Source organism: Cherax quadricarinatus, chromosome 70 (assembly GCF_038502225.1).
Source record: "Cherax quadricarinatus isolate ZL_2023a chromosome 70, ASM3850222v1, whole genome shotgun sequence".
Classification (NCBI taxonomy): Eukaryota; Metazoa; Arthropoda; class Malacostraca; order Decapoda; family Parastacidae; genus Cherax; species Cherax quadricarinatus.
This window is the reverse complement of record NC_091361.1, coordinates 8,959,903-8,982,255: the sequence shown is the minus strand read 5'-3', so window position 1 is coordinate 8,982,255 and position 22,353 is coordinate 8,959,903. Positions and strand designations below refer to the sequence as shown.

Sequence of the window (22,353 nt, the reverse complement as noted above, 5' to 3'; positions counted from 1 at the left end):
GGTTTCACTCACTATCCAGTAGTGAGTGATCTGTCTGAAAACCCTTCAGTTATGGCGGCTAATCTGACCACAGACGATGATAAAGAATCTAAGGTGTCAAAGGAACGTGGTAAAGAATCAACTTACACAAATTGGTTTGGCAAAAAAGGAAACTGGCCGGAACTTTTGATTGTAATACTCTTCTCTAACGTGATATTAGTAACCAAATGAACGCCTTCAACAACAACATTTTTAATCTATAACACAAGTACATCCCTCATAGCGGCATGTAACAAAGGCATCAGATCACTTTCGGTTTGCTTTTAGTTGCCGAGAGGCCGTTACTGCCAAGTACAAGGCTTGGAGAAAATCCACTAGGAATTCCATATCTCATGAATGGAACTTATACAAATAAGACTATTGGCGATTTTAGTAAGTCCCATAGCAGGCTATTTCTATGAGGTGCCTTCGAACGATTGCATTAGCACTGCACTACACCTTATCAGAGATTACCTTCACGGTAGATTTCTAAGAATAATTCTTAATGGCAGAGGATGTGCAAGACACTTAGTGCCGGTTTTTGACTAGGAAGTGTACTTGGTTCATTGGTAAATAATATATATTTCTGTGACCTTTCTCCAGACTCCCATGCCTGAGCAAATGATTGTACTCTAATACTGAAATACCTGCTGTACTCAGGCACATCCGTCTCCGGCATTCAACTATTTCTACTGGGGAAAATGATGACAGGTTACATTTGCTTTTGAAAATAACACAAACGGTGATTGTTTCAAGGCGGCGTGATGTTAATACTAAAAGCGTGAAGTGTATATCTTAGGGGTGAAATCTGTCTATAAATGTCTATGAAGAATCTCGTGGTAAATCTTGCAAGTAAAGCAACAAAACAGAGAACAGCACTAAGGTGTATCTTTTTCCTTCTAAGGAGAAGAACACGTATGAGGTACTAGTACGCTCGCACCCTGAGAACGCACCACTTTCTTAGACTGTGTGATGTCGTCTCATCTATGACTAATAAAGTTCTCTCTCAACTTTGTTTGACCTCGATGCGTTTCTCACTTTTGCGAAGCCTTCAGCACCAGAGATAGTATATGGTTAGCCTTACTGTTATGTACAATTCAGTTCAATTCAATTCAATTCAAGTTTATTCTCCATAAGGGTTACATTGTGTGGTTTACATGTTATAAAATACTAATTACAGAGGGGGCCACTAGGACACCTAGCATGGTTAGGCATTTCGGGCAGACTTAGATTAATTCTTAACATTAAATCCTTACAGATTATGGTATTAAGGCTAAGTGACTATATCATAATTTGTGAGTTTAGCAAGGCTAATATTCTCAAGGTATTAATTACACTTGGCTCGTCTTCAGATAATATAAAGTTTCTGTACTAAATCATGGGAAGCAAATAGGAGCTACACTTTGACTGTTCCTTTCTGAAGAAAGTCACATCACCTGAGATCATTCATTCCTAGAATAACTCAACTCGGGAACATGTTCAAATTGTCTGAGGTTAGTAACAGCTCATAGGTTTTAAAACTCATTTGTTTTAAAACCACTTGGTTTTAAAACCCCTTGTGTAAGAGAGAGAGAAAGAGAGAGAGATAGAGAGAGAGAGAGAGAGAGAGAGAGAGAGAGAGAGAGAGAGAGAGAGAGAGAGAGAAAGAAAGAAAAAGAAAGAGTGTGTACGTGTACATGTTAAAAGCATATAACAGAGAACTAGAGGTAATTGGCCAGCCCTTTGCTCTGAGCTCGCCACCACCGACTGGAATGCTCTTCTCCAGGGGGATGTTGACAACCAAGTGAAAGCCTTCACTGGACACATCCTTAATCTGCAACAAGAACACTCCACCTCTAAATCGACAGGATGGGACCACCTCAACTAGTAGTCAAGAGAAGGCGGACCTCTTTGCTGAACACTTTGCTACCAAAATGCAAGTTCCTGATCCAGCAAGGGACCCTCCTTGGCTAGCTGCAAGAACTGTGTCAAAACTGTCAGTGGTGACAATAAGGCAGGAGGAGGTGCATTTCCTTCTTAAATCACTTGACCAAGAAAAGGCTGTGGGCCCAGACAAGTTGAGCCCAAGATTGTTGAGAAGATGTGCAGACCAGCTAGCAGCACCTCTAACTCGCATCTTTCAGCACTGCCTAGTACAGTGTAAATGGCCCTCTCCATGGAAAGAGGCAAATGTAGTCCCTGTTCACAAAAAGAAGAGCAGAGCAGAAATCAGCAACTACAGACCAGTGTCACTGCTGTCAATCACTGGTAAGATCCTTGAGACAATAATCTCAAGACAAATGACAGATTTTTTTGACTACCACTCACTACTTTGTGATCGTCAATATGGCTTCAGGAAAGGTTACTCTGCTGCTGATCTGTTGTTAAACCTCTCCACTAAGTGGCACCAGTCACTGGATGAATCCAAAGTCAGCTGTGTGGTAGCACTGGACATTGCTGGCGCTTTCGAGCGGGTGTGGCACCAGGGCCTCTTAGCAAAACTTCAAGCACTGGGAATTGCAGGCTCTACGCTATGTCTCCTCAGTGATTACCTTCATGGTAGATCTCTAAGTGTAGTCCTCAATGGAACGGAATCAGCAAGGCATCCTATTGGGGCAAGCGTTCCACAAGGAAGTGTGCTGGGTCCACTGTTATGGAATGTCTACTTCAACGACCTTCTTCATCTCATCCCAGAATCACATGCATATGCAGACGACTGTACACTGACATTCACCTATCCAAGAGAAGAAATGCCAGCTGCTCTAAGTTACATCAATCACCAGCGAGAGCTATATCAGCTTGGGGAAATAGATTGGCAAGTAACATTTGCACCTGAGAAAACGCAAATGATGATCGTCTCTAGGCACCATGATGGTAATGCTGGTGCAGTAGTAAGGATGAATGGGACGATGTTGGCACCTGGAGAAGAAGTTGATATCCTTGGGGTGAAATTTGACTCCAAACCTAACCATGAAGAACCATGTTGTAAATCTTTCAAACAAGGCAGCCAGGAAGCTTACAGCACTTCGCCGTATCTCGCATCTGCTTGACAGTAGGGGTTGCAAGATCCTGCACGAGGCACAAGTACGCTCACACCTTGAGTATGCTCCACTTTCTTGGTTTGCCTGCCCCCCTCTCATCTGCGACTGCTTGACAGAGTAGAGAACAGAGCAAGACGTCTCATCTCGCCTGGACCCATCCTGGATAGATCTGTCATTTCAGCAGAGCCTTCAACATAGGAGGGATGTGGGTGGCCTTACTGTTATGTACAAGGCCAATATTGTCAAAATACCACACTTGGATCCACTTCGAGGACAGCGTGAAACAAGCTTTTATGCCACAAGACGGGCAGAAAGCAGCAACTTCACTCTGGCTGTACCCTTCTCCAGAACATCACTCCATCTGAGATCATACATACCCAGGATGACTCGAGTATGGAACACACATTGTACAGCATAATGATGTCAACGAGATAACGTCAGTTGATCAAATGAAAATGCTGGCCCACAGATGGCTCCAACTTCATCCTGTTCCCCTACTTGTATGTCTCATAACAATAAAATGCTTTCAAATGAGCTGATGTGGGTAACAGCTCTTAGCTTGCCAATAAAGTTAGGAATCCTTAACCTGTAAATAGCTGTCAATAAAGCTAGGGATCCTTAACCTTGTCAAGCTTACATCTGCTAAGAAGAAGTATCTTTTTCAGCCTTGATTTAAGTCTGTCGTCTATTATCTAGGTATATGAAGTTCCATTTGCCTGTATTTTTATCTGCTACATCTTATCGATTTATGGAAAGATTTACACTACCTAAAGATTCTTTTAGAATTTGTCCGAGAAGTATAAGTGAAGCATACAATGAATTATACTAGGTCACCGAGGTGGTCTTACATGCCATCGTATGGATCATAGAGAAGCACATGTTCTCACTCTCTATCCTTCTTCATCTTCGGACACTGACCGCGTAATAACTGGAAGAAATAAGCAATTCTATATTGGAAAAATTGCATGGAATTTACAGGCGAAATGGAAGTGGACGGAAGACGTGGCCTGCAATTACCTCATGTCATTCCACTCCCGCTCAGAAAATAGGTACCAGTGGTTCAAGTTCTCGTTACCACCAGTTCTGCTGTGACTGTCGCAACCCTCTACTTTTGCCCCTAATACTAGTATTGGTTCTTTGCCTCATTGTTAGCTGATATTCCTGGTGCAGTCGCTGAACACAAGTCAGGAATGTACTGACTTCAGATTGACTAATGTTGTTAATATATTGGACCGTCTGCCTGGATTTTGCGTGGAATTTATGAGTGGTTGCAGGAGTTAGCAAGTGTACTACACAGCATCTCAATTCTGTTCTCCCTCATCATTCCCTATACTTTCCTGGTCATTATTATTATAATTACGTTTTTTTACATATAAAACAATTTGGGCTGACCCAGCAGTATTTATTAATAGATTTATACAGCGCATGTAGGTACTGAAAGTTCTGCAAACACTTCCTACGATATATCTAGTTGAATCCAATACTTGTAAAGGGCTTCACCAGCTGGTTGTTAAATGACTGTATTGTCGTTGGTCTTGCAGCAGTAGATCGTAATTCTTTCCATTCTGCTATAATTTTGTTAGAAAAGAAATCTTTGTACATGTTCGTGATGCATTTTCTGTCTCGCAGATTAATTCCATTTTTTTCGGGTTAGAATCTCTTTCAGTACAGAGAGAGAGAAAGAGAGAGAGAGAGAGAGAGAGAGTGAGATAGAGATAGAGAGAGAGAGAGAGAGAGAGAGAGAGAGAGAGAGAGAGAGAGAGAGAGAGAGAGAGAGAGAGAGAGAGAGAGAGATAGACAGACAGAGACAGAGATGGAGACAGAGACAGAGAGAGGCAGACAGAAAGGTAGAAAACCTGAGATGTTTGAGTCTCTTTCAGCACAGTAGGGGTCGCAAGATTCTGTACGAGGCACAAGTACGCTCACACCTTGAGTATGCTCCACTTTCTTGGTTTGCCTGCCCCCCCCTCTCATCTGCGACTGCTTGACAGAGTAGAGAACAGAGCAAGACGTCTCATCTCTCGCCTGGACCCATCCTGGATAGATCTGTCATTTCAGCAGAGCCTTCAACATAGGAGGGATGTGGGTGGCCTTACTGTTATGTACAAGGTCAATATTGTCAAAATACCACACTTGGATCCACTTCGAGGACAGCGTGAAACAAGCTTTTATGCCACAAGACGGGCAGAAAGCAGCAACTTCACTCTGGCTGTACCCTTCTCCAGAACATCACTCCATCTGAGATCATACATACCCAGGATGACTCGAGTATGGAACACATTCGTACAGCATAATGATGTCAACGAGATAAAGTCAGTTGATCAAATGAAAATGCTGGCCCACAGATGGCTCCAACTTCATCCTGTTCCCTACTTGTATGTCTCATAACAATAAAAATGCTTTCAAATGAGCTGATGTAGGTAACAGCTCTTAGCTTGCCAATAAAGTTAGGAATCCTTAACCTGTAATATAGCTGTCAATAAAGCTAAAAAAAAAAAAAAAAAAAAAAAGAGAGAGAGAGAGAGAGAGCGCCTTGATTTGGCTTTCGTTGTAGAGAGGCAGCTACTGCTAAATACAAGGCATGTCGAAGGTATAAGAGGCATCCTACCAACTATAACTGGAAATTGCACAGGCAAGCCTATAGGCATATGGGTGACGTTCAAAAGTGGGCCATCGCTAAATGGGAGACGGACACAAAAAGAAAGCTAGCATCAGGTAGTGTAGGCTCCAAAACCTGGTGGTTCCTGGTCAAGGACTGACAAGGTTATCTGCATGATGAACTCATTCCTCCTTAAATCGACAGGATGGGACCACCTCCATTAGTAGTCAAGAGAAAGCGGACCTCTTTGCCGAACACTTTGCTACCAAAATGCAAGTTCCTGATAGCTGCAAGAACTGTGTCAAAACTCTCAGTGGTGACAATAAGGCAGGAGGAGGTGCATTTCCTTCTTAAACTGCTTGACCAGGAAAAGGCTGTGGGCCCAGACAAGTTGAGCCCAAGATTGCTGAGAAGATGTGCAGACCAGCTAGCAGCACCTCTAACTCGCATCTTTCAGCACTGCCTAGTACAGTGTAAATGGCCCTCTTTGTGGAAAGAGGCAAATGTAGTCCCTGTTCACAAAACGAAGAGCACAGCAGAAATCAGCAAATACAGACCAGTGTCACTGCTGTCAGTCACTGGCAAGTTCCTTGAGACAATAATCTCAAGACAAATGACAGAGTTTTTTGACTACCACTTACTACTTTGTGACCGTCAGTATGGTTTCAGGAAAGGTTATTCTGCTGCTGATCTGTTGTTAAACCTATCCTCTAAGTGGCACCAGTCACTGGATGAATCCAAAGTCAGCTGTTTGGTACCACTGGCCATTGCTGGTGCTTTCGACCGGGTGTGGCACCAGGGCCTCTTAGCAAAACTGCAAGCTCTGGGAATTGCAGGCTCTACGTTATGTCTCCTCTGTGATTACCTTCATGGTAGATCTCTAAGGGTAGTTCTCAATGGAACGGAATCAGCAAGATATCCTATTGGGGCAAGTGTTCCACAAGGAAGCGTGCTGGGACCATTGTTAAGGAATGTCTACTTCAATGACCTTCTTCATCTCATCCCAGAATCCCATGCATATGCAGACGACTGTACACTGACATTCACTTATCCAAGAGAAGAAATGCCAGCTGCTCTAGGCTACATCAATCACCAGCTAAAAGCTTCAACAGCTTGGGGAAAGAGATGGCAAGTAACATTTGCACATGAGAAAACACAAATGATGATAGTCTCTAGGCACCATGATGGTAATGCCGGTGCAGTAGTAAGGATGAATGGGGAAGAAGTTGATATCCTTGGGGTGAAATTTGACTCCAAACTGGCTATGAAGAACCACGTTGTAAATCTTCCAAACAAGGCAACCGGGAAGTTTACAGTACTTCGCCGTATCTCGCATCTGCTTGACAGTAGGGGTTGCAAGATTCTGTACGAGGTGCAAGTACACTCACACCTTAAGTATGCTCCACTTTCTTGGTTTGCCTCCCCCCTCTCATCTGCGACTGCTTGACAGAGTAGAGAACAGAGCAAGACGCCTCATCTCTCGCCTGGACCAATCCTGGATCTGTTATTTCAGCAGAGCCTTCAACACAGAAGGGATGTGGGTGGCCTTACTGTTCTGTACAAGGCCAATATTATAAAAGTACCACACTTGGATCCACTTCGAGGACAGCGTGAAGCAAGCTTCTATACCACAAGACAGGCAGAAAGCAGCAGCTTCACTCTGGCTCTACCCTTCTCCAGAACACCACTTCATCTGAGATCATATATACCCAGGATGACTCGAGTATGGAACACATTCGTACATCATTATGATGTCAGTGAGATAAAGTCAGTTGATCAAATGAAAATGCTGGCCCATAGATGGCTCCAACTTCATCCTGTTCCTTACTTGTATGTCTCATAATAATAAAAATGCTTTCAAATGAACTGATGTAGGTAACAGCTCTTAGCTTGTCAATAAAGTTAGGAATCTTTAACCTGTAAGTAACTTGTCAATAATGCTAGGGATCCTTAACCTAACCTTGTCAAACCATGTGTAAAAAAGAAAAAAAATAGTAAAAAAGAGAGAGGCAGACAGAAAGGTAGTAAACCTGAGATGTTTAAATAATTTTTATATTCTCATCCTATGAAATCAGTTTATACTAATGGTCCACAATGAGTTTTTCATATTATTTATGCTAAATTCAGTGTTACTAGTATGAATTAAATCCAGTGAGCAGCTCTAGATTTTGTCATTTCTTTGCAACTCACCAGTTCACTAAAGCTTCATAATATAGTGTACAAAGAACTTTCACGGCATACGTAATTACGATAAAGCACCTAAATTACTGGGAATGGTTGAAGGTCCTTGATTTGTATCCCTTGGAACGCAGGCGAGAGATATACATGATAATATACACTTGGAAAATCCTAGAGGGATTAGTATCAAACTTGCACACAAAAATCACTCACTATGAAAGGAAAAGACTCAGCAGGACATGCAACATTCTCCTAATGAAAAGCAGGGGCGCCACAAGTACACTGAGAGACAACACAGTAAGTGTCAGGGGCCCAAGACTGTTCAACTGCCTCCCAGCATACATAAGGTGGATTACCAATAGATTGACCCCTGAAACACTCTCCAGCTATGCTTCATTTCATTTTGGTGTGCGTGAATTGATCCCTGAAAGAGGTGCTGGTGTTATCTAGCTGACCTACCAGGACACAAAGAATCATAATTGTCCTCCAACTAGACCTAATGGCAGTGGTCGATACAGTTCCACTAATTAGCAGAACAAATTTTTTGTTTAGCGGATTAGCATTTCTGCTATCTTCGGAAACTGTTAGGGAATCAATTAGCTTCCACTAAATAAGGTTCCGCTAACTTTGAGTCCGCTAAAAAAAAATCATACGTTGTTGGTAGTCGGAAAGCAATGCCTTTTCAACAGTGCACGTGTTTGTTCCTGTCTGTTGTGGAGACCATCATCAAGGGACAGGCGGCGAGCCTCAGCACTTTTTCGCCGTTCACTCCATCACCCACGGACACCTCTCGCCGATCATCCACCACTGATACGATCTCCTGTCTGCTCAGCGGCCCAGCCATAGAGACCCCTCTGGTGAAGGGCATAAGGACTGCAGCACTGTGTCAAGGGCTGCATCGATGGCCTCCACCCGCACCGACTTCCACTACACCTCCAGTGGCGCAGGCTGCTCAGTAATCGTCACTTCTTGCTCTGGCCCCACCATTGGAGCCTCAGTCGCCTCACTCCAGAGTCGACCACTCCCTCCATCAGGATCCACCTTCTCCTTGCCGGTCGGAGCATCATCGGCTGGCCTCCCGGCCTGCCCACGATTTCCACACTCTGCCGATACATGGTCGTACTTACCACAGAGGCGGCAGGTGCGATGCTGACCAGCGTAGGTTACCATGGCCTGGGTACGAAACTCCTCCAAATACACGTATGACGGGATGTGCTGATGCAGTGACATCTTGAGGGTGAAGCTTCCCTCAGGGAGTCCCGCATACATGCCAGTTGCGCACTTGCCCTGTTGGGCGACATGTACCATACCATACCATACCTGCCATACCACCTCATCTGCTTCAAAGGGTACGTTGCGTATCCTCACCCATGTGTACTGGTGGGAAACGAACACCAACCTTACACTCACAGCAGGGGTCATGTCCACATTGATGTCCTGAAAGCGGTCAACTAGACCCTCATACACTGGCTCATGGAGCAGTTTCACGAAGATCCTGTAGGAGCCGTTCAACGCCACGACATACAGATCCTTATCTTCTATCGCATAAGTATCCCTGATGATCATGGGCAGCAATTCCTGGGCCGACTTAGGCATGATTGCCCCACACAGAAGTTCAATACCCACAGTATTCACGCGGCGTCTCACGCTAAACACCATGGCAACACTGGATAGTTTGCTTGGCTGTCAGCAGAGGGGCACGAGGTGCGTCTACACTCACTGGCAGCTACGCAGCGAATTCGTTTGGTGAAACCTTTCCAAGGCTCCTTGAGGATGAAAATGATAGGATGTAGACATTTTCTGGTTAATTTCTAGCCTAGTTAAAGCTTCTCTGAATTCCTTTTCTGAAACTGGTGCCCTGGTCACTCTAGACAGATTGAGAAAGGCCAAAGTGGGAAATAAACTTGAGATCTTTAAGAATGGCTTTCGTGTTTATACAATGCATAGGTACTGCTTCGGGTTACCTAGTAGTTTTATCGAGAACGGTAAATATAGATTGGTAACCTGACTTGACTTTAGTAAAGGTCCTACACAGTTGATGATTAGGTCCGCAAATGGCTCTCCATCAGCGGGTATGGGATGAAGTGGTGCGGGTTTAATGTAGAGTCCTGGCTTACTCATTTGCTTACACTCACAACAGGAATGGATGTAATTCCACACCTCCCTTCTTATTCCTGGCAAATAAAAATGCTGTGTAATATATAAAGGGCTTAATGACATCTAAATGTTCTAAGGACTTATTGTGAGCTATTTTCAGGATCTGAGTCCTATGTTTCTTTGGTATTACCAGCCAAGTGGTTTTAAAACTCCCCTACCTGTTTACCAGTAGCTGGATAAACTAGTAAGTTATTTTAAGTACATATTTAACCGAGTGATTTGAGACTGATTCACCCATGGCAGCTTTAAGAGTGAATCCTAAAGAGTCCGTTTACTGTTCTCGAAAGGACAGTCCCTCGGGTATGGAAACAGAAACGTCTGGTAATCCTGCGATCCCAGAATAGGAAGCTTGATCAGGAACTTTGCAATTTATTTATGATGCCCTGGCCGGTTTTCTTCGTATAATAAATTGCCTAACCCAGGTAAGATCAGTATTCTTTTTTAAACATTCCTTCGGAAATATTTCGAGTTCTGAACAACATCGGAGAAGCAGCTTCGTTGGCTAAAATAGGCTCGTGACAGCATTGTGAAGGTGTAAGGGCCCTCCAGACCCTCAAAGAGCATTTGAAGAAATTCCCTGTTCGTTATTAAGGAAAGAAAACTTAGAAAAATAAATAACAAAATAAGATAAAAAAAATTTTTGAACATATGCAAATCTCTCATAATATAAAACAACTAAATATGAATTAGTCCTAACTGAAGCAAAATGATGGAAAAAAAATTAAAAAAATCAAATGATGCACTCCTAATATGTACAGAATGATGTTCTTCTGAATCTGCCGTTGGTATGGCAAGGCACACAGGAATGGCTGGAGTGGAACAGGAAGCTAGAGAGAGCGCTGTGGTCACAGGTGGTTGTGACTGTTGTGAAGCCCGGTTCCAGAAGTAATAACGCCTATGATGGTGCACAGCTAGCAGCTCAGGAATTGGCTGCCAGCAATGGTAGACAACTGGAGATCGGTAAGAGGTAGTATAAGGAATAGGCCAAGTTCCGCATATGTAGAATGTTGTAGACATAGTAGCACTGTCCTGGTAGTATAGGAAAAGCAGAGTTCTCAAGATGAGATCGTTGAACTGCATATCTGTAGTAGGATTGCCGAATTTTCATATTGAAGGAACAGCAAAGTTCCCAAGACGATGAAATATCAAGTTTCTGATTTATTATCAGATCATGCTGCTCTTCTCACCTCGCTTCTGTCGGGTGACCCGAACCATACAGTAAGGATGAGAAGAAAATAAAAGTAAATTACAAATGGACAAGAAGTCATTCACATGATAGGATGAAAGCCTTTAAAGGAAATGGCAATGGATAAATATCACATTATTAATGTAAATCGAATCACGTCTGGAGAAACAAATTAAAAATCCTAACGAGAGTAGAACTCTTGTCTATATTAAGAAAAAAATCCAAGCATGAAATAACTAATCAAGAGTAGATCCATGCTTACAAACTTAATGAGAGAAAGAAGCCAAGTGACGTTCCTCCATCAGCAAGGTTCCTTGTTGACTCCCACCCGGTGAAGGTAGGGGGGGGGAGGGGTAAAGGTAACTGTTCACATACCCCTTTCAGAACAGTCATATTACCAGATATATTACCTCCACCACTCCTTCAGACTTCCACTTTTATTTAATGAACTTTTCCCTCGCAACATCTAGAATTTAGAAAATTTTTGCCATGCAAAAATAAAGCATCTTTCAAGAGGAATCCCCAAGATACACCTACAGTTAAATACCCAGTATAACACTAGCTTATAATAAAAATCCTATGCAGAAGAACAAAAAAACAGCTCCCCATAAGCTTCTAATAACACTGAGGAGTTTAATGAGGTCTCAGAAATTGGAAGTTCTCCCTCTTATAAGAGAGAGCATTAAGCCCCGGTATCCCTGAAGGTTGATACCTCAGTGGGATTTTCCTTCTCCTTAAGGGAGATTAGACTTCGACTCTAAAAGGGTGCCATAGAAGCATATATTTCCTGCTAATTGTTTCAGCAGGAAGCATAGTTATTTTTCCTAATGGGAGTGGTTTAGATGGGTTCAGGATTCTTGTATCTTGCGCCTTGCTGACCTTGAGGCATAAGTCGCTTCCCAGCTCCAGCTCCATTCAGAGGTCGGTCCACTATCTTCGTCCATACTAGGCTGCTGGGAAGAAAAGTTAAGAGATCGCTTGGACAAGGAGCGGTTGGCCTCAAATGTGTCAGCAAGTCTAGACACCTCCATAGCAATTTTCACTGAATGGTTTTCTAAAAACACCCGAACCTTTGATCCAATTGTTTCGAGAAGACTGTCCATAAGGACCAGTTGCACTAGGCCACTGAAATTAGACACACAAGTGGACTTGTAACACACGGCGAACGATTTCGATTGCCCACGAACAAAGTCCACATGAGACTGACTCAATTGATGATTACTCAGTTTAAATTCCCGCCTATATTTGGCGGGAATGCATTGATATGCACTGAGTACAGCCGTTTTCACAACGTAGTGATTAGCGAAATCTTCAGCACTTAAACCAGCTGTAAATTCCTGCTACCCAATGCCCGAATGGCCATTACAAAACTCGAGCCTGATTTTCGAGACTCGAAAAATTGCTCAGGCTCAGAATCAGAAAACCGAGGTACTAGCGACAGATTTCTGAACGCTAAAATTGTCGTCTATAGTAAGCCGAAACTGTCTCTTCTCTATCAAATTCCTCTTTATTAAATGCATGTTGCTCCCTGGTATTCTCAAGACGCAGTTTAGCCAACTCAAACACTAACGAAGCTGACTAACTCGAGACAACCCAGATTCACCTCCTGTTTCCCCAGTTGGATACTGATTCTGTTTCTCCGACATTTGTCCTCCCCCATTACGAAGGATCCGACACAGGGATTAAGATCTCCCATAGCAGCAGAGCGCCATGTTACTCGATCCAAAATTTTATTTCTTGCGTATACATTCACGAAGATGTGCAGCAGAGATCGTTAATACTCTATACCAATACAACGAGCGGTGCGCCAGCAGTATTGCAAAAATAATCTGGCCAGGTTTTGCAGGGTATATTCAGTCACCAATCGCCTAACACGTGTCTGTGGCATAACCCACTATACCAAACGAAGCAATAGCACACAACGACTTTGCAGGTTTGCAATGCACGAACGTAGGTGGGCTCGTAGAGATAATGCAGAGACAAAGACTTCATGACAGGCCCCCCATACTACGAACACATTTGTAGTCTAGTGGCCTGCTCACTTAGCCAAACAATAAATCTGTATGTACAAATATATGCAATATTATATATGTACAATTAGGCAAATGCAAGCAAGAGACACGGTGAGAACCATTGCGACAAGACTGGAGGTAAGTCAGTGTTGTAGATGAATGGCTCAGAGAACCGACAAGTTGATAAATTAGACACATGTGCAACATTTGGGTATCTTTAGTAAGGAAACGTTTCTCTGCACAGTGGCTTCATCAGTCTATACAAGGGAGAATGGTGAAGAACAGGAGTTTGAGGTAATCAGTCCCTCAGCCTTGAGTCGATGTGGTCAGTCCATCAGTCTTAAAAAGTATAATTGATGGACTGACCACATCGACTCAAGGCTGAGGGACTGATTACCTCAAACTCCTCCTGTTCTTCACCATTCTCTATTGTATGGACTGATAAAGCCACTGTGTGGAGAAACGTTACTTCATTAAAGATACCCAAATGTTGCATATGTGTCTAATTTATCAAGTCAATGTTGATTCACAAGTGTCCCACATCTCTTCACGACTTTGGTGGGCTTCATTGTCATTGGTTGATTGAACCAGGGTACTAGAATAACGATGAGGACCCTACTCGTTATACTCTTAGCCCCTGGTTTGCTGGTCGGGGGGCATGCCTATATAGGTGTGTGACATACGCCAAATTAAAATGTAACATACTGGAGTATTTTCACTCTCCTATTCTTCTTATTGAAAAGTTGAACCTCCTCCTTCAACGCCTTGAACTCAGACTCTCATGACACTACAAAAGTAAGCCATGATGATCTATAACACTCCATAATAATCCCTCAAAAGAGCTCAGGACAGACAGCACCCTCTCATGACCACTGTTCTCAGAGAATATCTTAGCCTTCAATACAAAACTTATATAACAGGCCATGTTATGAGCTCTATAACAGGCCATCATCAGCACTAGAGCCATTTATTGATCATTTAAACTGCGTAACAAGTCATGACTAGTATACCCATTAGAAGTTAATGAACATCATATTCGTCTGTTAAGTAATGACTGTCATAAATTATCACCAATTCATCAACTCAAAGACAAACCAGATCTTGACTTTCACTAACCACTAAATTCTGCCCTCACAATTCCATCAGATGTTGAACTTAGCTAACCCTGTATATATGATCGTCATTAACCACACAATCCACACATTCATTTGTTAACTTATAAATCAGGATCTCAAATAACTACTAGTAACTAAACTAAAAAAAAACATAAGATTCTGACCTAAGTTAACAATCAGATTTTGACTTAGATGAAAATTTAAACAAATTTTGACTAATGCTATCACATAGTTAAAACCACAGCTAACTAATAATTTATGACTATGACTACTCATAAAGATAATTAATAACCAGGCTGGTCTGCCCTCTAGGACGAGAAGAACCAGATCCTCACCACCAACTGCTGGCTCACGCAGATCTGGACAGACGCACACCTCACCTGGAACGCTTCAGACTTTGGCGGCATCCAGGTCATCAGAGTTCCTTTCCAGCGGGTTTGGAAACCCGACATTATTCTTTATAACAAGTAAGAATAAATTTATTAATTTACCTGTACTTACACGCACATACACACGCAAGCACACACACGCACATGCACACACGCATACACACACACACACACATACATACACACACACACACACACACACACACACACACACACACACACACACACACACACACACACACACACACACACACACACACACACACATACACATACACACTCACACATATGATGGATGTGGTACTGGAAAATCTAATGCCTCAACATGTTAAGGACTCTACCAGAGAGAGAGGGTAGGATGAACCAGCAAGACTGGACCTTGTGTTAACCCTGAGCAGTTAAAACATTGAGGACATCACATATGAGAGGCCCCTAGGAGCTAGTGACCACGTGGTTCTGTGCTTTGAATACATAGTAGAGTTGACTACATAGGTTAGAGGAACTTCCTGCAAGAAGTTCAGTGGGGCAGAGAACTGGGGAAAGTCGGTAAACGAAATATTGGAATACGTAACAACAAAATGCAAGTAGGCAGAGGAAAAGTTTGTTCCCAAGGGCAACAGAAATAATGGTAAGACCAGAACCCCTGGCTGCCTTCAACAGAGAGCCGGACAGATACCTAAAGTCAGTGCGGGATCAGCCGTGCTGTGGTTCGTACGTTGGACTGCGTGCGGCCAGCAGTAGCAGCCTGCTTGATCAGGCCCTGATCCACCTGGTCGTGGACCGGGCCGCGAGGGCGTTGATCACCGGAATAACCTCCAGGTAGACTCCAGGAGCCCCTGCTTTACCCGACGGTGTAGGGAAGCAAAAACTAAGTGCACTAGAGAATGGAAAAAGTACAGAAGGCGAAGAACACAGGAAAATGAGGAGATTAGTTGGAGAATCAGGAACGAGTATGCACAGGTAAGGAGGGAGGCCCAGCGACAGTATGAAAATAACATAGCATCGAAAGTCAAGTCTGATCCGAAACTGCTGTACAGCCACATTAGGAGGAAGACAACAGTCAAAGACCAGGTGATCAGGCTGAGGAAATAAGGTGGGGAACTCACAAGAAACGATCACAAGGTATGTGAGGAGCTCAACATGAGATGGAGGAGGTGGAGGAGGAGGTGCAGAAGCTGCTAAGTGACCTCGATACTTCAAAGGCGAGGGGTTCGGACAGCATCTTCCTATGGGTCCTTAGAGACGGAAAAGAGATGCTGTGCGTGCCACTAACCACAATCTTCAATACATCCCTTGAAACTGGGCAACTACCTGAGGAATGGAAGACGGCAAATGTAGTCCCCATTTTTAAGAGAGGAGACAGAAACGAGGCACTAAATTACAGACCAGTGTCTCTCACGTGGTATAGTATGCAGTCATGGAGAAGATTATCAGGAGGAGAGTGGTGGAGCACCTGGAATGGAGCAACATTATAAACGACAACCAGCATGGATTCATGGAAGGCAAATCCTGTGTCACAATCCTTCTGGAGTTTTATGAGAAGCTAACAGAAGTAAGACACGAGAGAGAGGGGTGGGTTGATTGCAGTTTCCTGGACTATGGGAAGGCCTTCCACACAGTTCCTCACCAGAGATTAGTGCAGAAGCTGGAGGATCAGGCGCGTATAACAGGAAGGGCACTCCAATGGATCAGAGAATACCTGACAGGGAGGCAACAACGAGTCATGGTACGTGATGAGGTATCACAGTGGGCGCCTGTTACGATCGGGGTCACACAGGGGTCAGTCCTAGGACCAGTGCTATTTTTGATATATGTGAATGACTGACGGAAGGGATAGACTCTGAAGTATCCCTGTTCGCAGATGATGTGACGTTAATGAGAAGGATTAAATTGGATGAGGATCAGGCAGGACTACAAAGAGACCTGGAGAGGCTGGACACGTGGTCCAGCAAATGGCTTTTCGTATTCAACCCTGCCAAATGCAAAGTCACGAAGACTGGGGAAGGGCAAAGAAGACTGCAGACAGAGTATAGGCTAGGTTGACAAAGACTGAAAGCCACATTCAAGGAGAAGGATCTTGGGGTGACCATAACACCGAGCACGTCTCCGGAGGCACACATCAACCAGATAACTGCTGCAGCATATGGGCACCTGGCAAACCTGAGAATAGCGTTCCGATACCTTAGTAAGGAATCGTTCAGGACACTGTACTCTGTGCACTTCAGGCCCATACTGGAGTATGCAGCACCAGTTTGGAACCCACACCTGGTCAAGCACGTCAAGAAATTCGAGAAAGTACAAAGGTTTGCAACAAGGCTAGTTTCGGAGCTCAGAGGAATGTCCTACGAAGAAGGGTTGATGGAAATCGGACTGACGACACCGGAGGATAGGAAGGTCAGGGGAGACATGATAACAACATACAAAATACTGCGTTGAATAGACAAGACAGGATGCTCCAGAGAGGGGACACAGAAACAAAGGGTCACAATTGGAAGCTGAAGACTCAGACGAGTCACAGGGATGTTAGGAAGTACTTCGTCATTCACAGAGTCGTCAGGAAGTGGGATAGCCTAGCAAGTGATGCAGTGGAAGCAGAAACTATACATAGCTTTAAGACGAGATATGACAAAGCTCAGGAAGCAGATAGAGAGAGAAGACATAGTAGTGATCAGTAAAGAGGAATGGCCAGGAGCTGAGTCTCGACCCCTGCAACCACAATTGGGTGAGTACAATTAGGTGAGTACACACACACACACACACGCACACACACACACACACGCACAAACACACACGCACACACACACACACGCAAACACACAAACACACACAAACACAAACACACACAAACACACAAACACACACTGTTGTACAGCCACATCAGGAGGAAAACAACAGTCAAGGACAAGGTAATCAGGCTAAGGAAGGAAGGAGGAGAGACAGGAAATGACCGTGAAGTATGTGAAGAACTCAACAAGAGATTCAAAGAAGTGTTCACAGAGGAGACAGAAGGGACTCCAGAAAGACGGAGAGGTGGGGCACACCACCAAGTGCTGGACACAGTGCACACAACCGAGGAAGAAGTGAAGAGGCTTCTGAGTGAGCTAGATACCTCAAAGGCAATGGGGCCAGATAACATCTCCCCATGGGTATTGAGAGAGGGAGCAGAGGCGCTATGTGTACCCTTAACAACAATATTCAATACATCTATCGAAACAGGGAGATTGCCTGAGGCATGGAAGACAGCAAATGTAGTCCCAATCTTTAAAAAAGGAGACAGACATGAAGCATTAAACTACAGACCAGTGTCACTGACATGTATAGTATGCAAAATCATGGAGAAGATTATCAGGAGAAGAGTGGTGGAACACCTAGAAAGGAATGATCTCATCAACAGCAGCCAGCATGGTTTCAGGGACGGGAAATCCTGTGTCACAAACCTACTGGAGTTCTATGACATGGTGACAGCAGTAAGACAAGAGAGAGAGGGGTGGGTGGATTGCATTTTCTTGGACTGCAAGAAGGCGTTTGACACAGTTCCACACAAGAGATTGGTGCAAAAACTGGAGGACCAAGCAGGGATAACAGGGAAGGCACTACAATGGATCAGGGAATACTTGTCAGGAAGACAGCAGCGAGTCATGGTACGTGGCGAGGTGTCAGAGTGGGCACCTGTGACCAGCGGGGTCCCGCAGGGGTCAGTCCTAGGACCAGTGCTGTTTCTGGTATTTGTGAACGACATGACGGAAGGAATAGACTCTGAGGTGTCCCTGTTTGCAGATGACGTGAAGTTGATGAGAAGAATACACTCGATCGAAGACCAGGCAGAACTACAAAGGGATCTGGACAGGCTGCAGACCTGGTCCAGCAATTGGCTCCTGGAGTTCAATCCCACCAAGTGCAAAGTCATGAAGATTGGGGAAGGGCAAAGAAGGCCGCAGACGGAGTACAGTCTAGGGGGTCAGAGACTACAAACCTCACTCAAGGAAAAAGATCTTGGGGTGAGTATAACACCAGGCACATCTCCTGAAGCGCACATCAACCAAATAACTGCTGCAGCATATGGGCGCCTAGCAAACCTCAGAACAGCATTCCGACATCTTAATAAGGAATCGTTCAGGACCCTGTACACCGTATACGTTAGGCCCATATTGGAGTATGCGGCACCAGTTTGGAACCCACACCTAGCCAAGCACGTAAAGAAACTAGAGAAAGTGCAAAGGTTTGCAACAAGACTAGTCCCAGAGCTAAGATGTATGTCCTACGAGGAGAGGTTAAGGGAAATCAACCTGACGACACTGGAGGACAGGAGAGATAGGGGGGACATGATAACGACATACAAAATACTGAGAGGAATTGACAAGGTGGACAAAGACAGGATGTTCCAGAGATTGGACACAGTAACAAGGGGACACAGTTGGAAGCTGAAGACACAGATGAATCACAGGGATGTTAGGAAGTATTTCTTCAGCCACAAAGTAGTCAGTAAGTGGAATAGTTTGGGAAGCGATGTAGTGGAGGCAGGATCCATACATAGCTTTAAGCAGAGGTATGATAAAGCTCACGGCTCAGGGAGAGTGACCTAGTAGCGATCAGTGAAGAGGCGGGGCCAGGAGCTCGGACTCGACCCCCGCAACCTCAACTAGGTGAGTACAACTAGGTGAGTACACACACATACACACACATACATACATACACACACACACACACACACACACACACACACACACACACACACACACACACACACACACATACACACACAGACAGAGACAAGGGGATGGTAAGCAACAACGGAGACATGCCGTACACGAAGGCCCTATCAGACCCACGTGGGGCCAGGGAATAGACGATGAGCACACTAAGATCAAACGACAGGTCCGAAGACAATGAAGGTTTGCTATATGCAGAGATTCTAACAGCCAACTGCAGTAGCAAGGGACAGCTGGTCAGGAAAGACAGTTCACTGAGAATAGAAGTTTCAGATATAACAGGGACTGAAGGCAAGAACATGTCAATGGAAGGAAATAAAATGCCTCAGAGGAAGCAGATGGAGACTCAGTGGGAGGAGGAAAGGGCGAGGTCAGTTTTTGTGTACGGGCTCCAAGAAGCCAAGGGGGCCAACTTTGAAGAAATAAAACAGGAGGAGAAAAAAATGATTGAAGGCATCATGAAAACAATAGGGGAGGGCAATATGACCCAGGTGACAAATTTTCAGAGAATTGGGTGGTTTGCGAGTGGAAGGATACGGCCTGTCAGAGTAACTTTCAAGGAAGAATCAGTTCGAACCAGGATTCTGCAAGAGAAAGCAAGACTGAGGGACAAAGAGGGGTACCAGAGAGTATACCTCGACCGCGACAGAACACAAGAAGAAAGGACTACACTGAAAGAGAGGGTACAGAGACGCAAGGAGGAACGAGAAGCAATGAAAATGAGCAGGACCCAGACACAGGAGGAAGGGCAAACACACCCCAAAGAATCTCCCACCAAAAGACTCCACCCGCGACATTCCCAACGCAACTGAGCAACCTATACTACAACCCACTCACTGTTCCCTCTGCCACCAACCCCCATATCACAAACCTCACCCCAACAGCTGTCCCTTATGGGCATTCTGACCCCACCCCCATCAACACAAACCCCACCTACACCACAGCCCCATATAGGCCCCCACCAAGGCTCTCGCTCCCCCAACCCCAATATTCTTGCATGACCACAATGATAGAAAAGAAACTAAAGGTTTGGTACACAAACGCGGATGGAATAACGAATAAACATGAGGAGTGGAATGAAAGAATCAGTGAAAAATCCCCAGACATCATAGCAGTCACAGAAACAAAACTCGCTGAGACAATAACAGACACAATCTTCCCAACAGGATATCAGATCCTGAGGAAAGATAGAAGGAGTAGAGGGGGAGGAGGGGTTGCACTGCTCATAAAACACCAATGGGGATTTGAGGAAATGGAAGGCATGGACATGATTGGAGAAAGAGACTACATTGTAGGTACAATTCAGTCCGGAGAACATAAAGTAGTCATTGGAGTGATGTATAACCCACCACAGAACTGCAGGAGGCCAAGAGAGGAGTACGAAGAAAACAACAGGGTGATGGTGGACACACTGGCTGAGGTGGCAAGAAGAGCTCACTCGAGCAGAGCAAAGTTACTGGTAATGGGCGATTTCAACCACAGGGAGATCGACTGGGAAAACCTGGAGCCACATGGGGGTCCCGAAACATGGAGAGCCAAGATGATGAATGTGGTACTTGAAAACCTCATGCATCAACATGTCAGGGACACAACCAGAGAGAGAGGGGAGGATGAGCCAGCAAGACTGGATCTTGTGTTCACCCTGAGCAGTTCAGACATTGAGGACATCACTTACGAGAGGCCCCTTGGAGCTAGCGATCATGTGGTTCTGAGTTTTGACTATATAGTAGAGTTACAAGTGGAGAAGGTAACAGGAACTGAAGGGGACAGGCCAAACTATAAAAGGGGGGACTACACAGGTATGAGAAACTTCCTGCAGGAGGTTCAGTGGGACAGAGAAATGGTAGGAAAATCAGTAAACGAGATGATGGAATATGTGGCAACAAAGTGCAAGGAGGCAGAGGAAAGTTTTGTTCCCAAGGGAAACAGAAATAATAGGAAGACCAAAACGAGTCCTTGGTTTACCCGAAGGTGTAGGGAGGCAAAAACTAAGTGCAACAGAGAATGGAAAAGGTACAGGAGGCATAGGACCCAGGAAAACAAGGAGATTAGTAGAAGAGCCAGAAACGAGTATGCGCAGATAAGGAGGGAGGCCCAGCGACAGTATGAAAACGACATAGCATCGAAAGTCAAATCTGACCCGAAACTGCTGTATAGCCACATTAGGAGGAAGACAACAGTCAAGGACCAGGTGATAAGGCTGAGGAAAGAAGGTGGAGAACTCACAAGAAACGATCAAGAGGTATGTGAGGAGCTCAACACGAGATTTAAGGAAGTATTTACAGTAGAGACAGGAAGGACTCTGGGGGGACAGACCAGATGGGGACACCAGCAAGGAATACACCAACAAGTGTTGGACGACATACATACAGATGAGGAGGAGGTGAAGAAACTGCTAAGGGACATCGATACCTCAAAGGCAATGGGACCGGACAACATCTCTCCGTGGGTCCTTAGAGAGGGAGCAGATATGTTGTGCGTGCCACTTACCACAATCTTCAACACATCCCTGGAAACTGGGTGACTACCTGAGGTATGGAAGACGGCAAATGTAGTTCCCATTTTCAAAAAAGGAGACAGAAAAGAGGCACTAAACTATAGACCTGTGTCATTGACGTGTATAGTATGCAAAATTATGGAGAAGATTATCAGGAGGAGAGTGGTGGAGCACCTGGAACGGAACAGGAGTATAAATGCCAACCAGCACGGATTCACGGAAGGCAAATCCTGTGTCACAAACCTTCTGGAGTTTTATGATAAAATAACAGAAGTAAGACAAGAGAGAGAGGGGTGGGTTGATTGCATCTTCTTGGACTGCAAGAAGGCCTTTGACACAGTTCCTCACAAGAGATTAGTGCAGAAGCTAGAGCATCAGGCGCATATAACAGGAAGGGCACTGCAATGGATCAGAGAATACCTGACAGGGAGGCAACAACGAGTCATGGTACATAATGATGTATCACAGTGGGC

The 22,353-nt window shown here is 44.5% G+C and overlaps 1 protein-coding gene across 1 annotated transcript in view; it reads left to right on the top strand.

Moving 5' to 3' along the window:
* LOC128702117 (neuronal acetylcholine receptor subunit alpha-7-like) overlaps positions 1–22,353 on the top strand; it is a 285,395-nt gene that overhangs the window by 37,322 nt on the left and 225,720 nt on the right. The window contains exon 3 of the mRNA XM_070099890.1: positions 14,598–14,752. Within this exon, the coding sequence (XP_069955991.1) occupies positions 14,598–14,752 (155 nt within the window). The remainder of the gene's footprint in view (positions 1–14,597; positions 14,753–22,353) is intronic.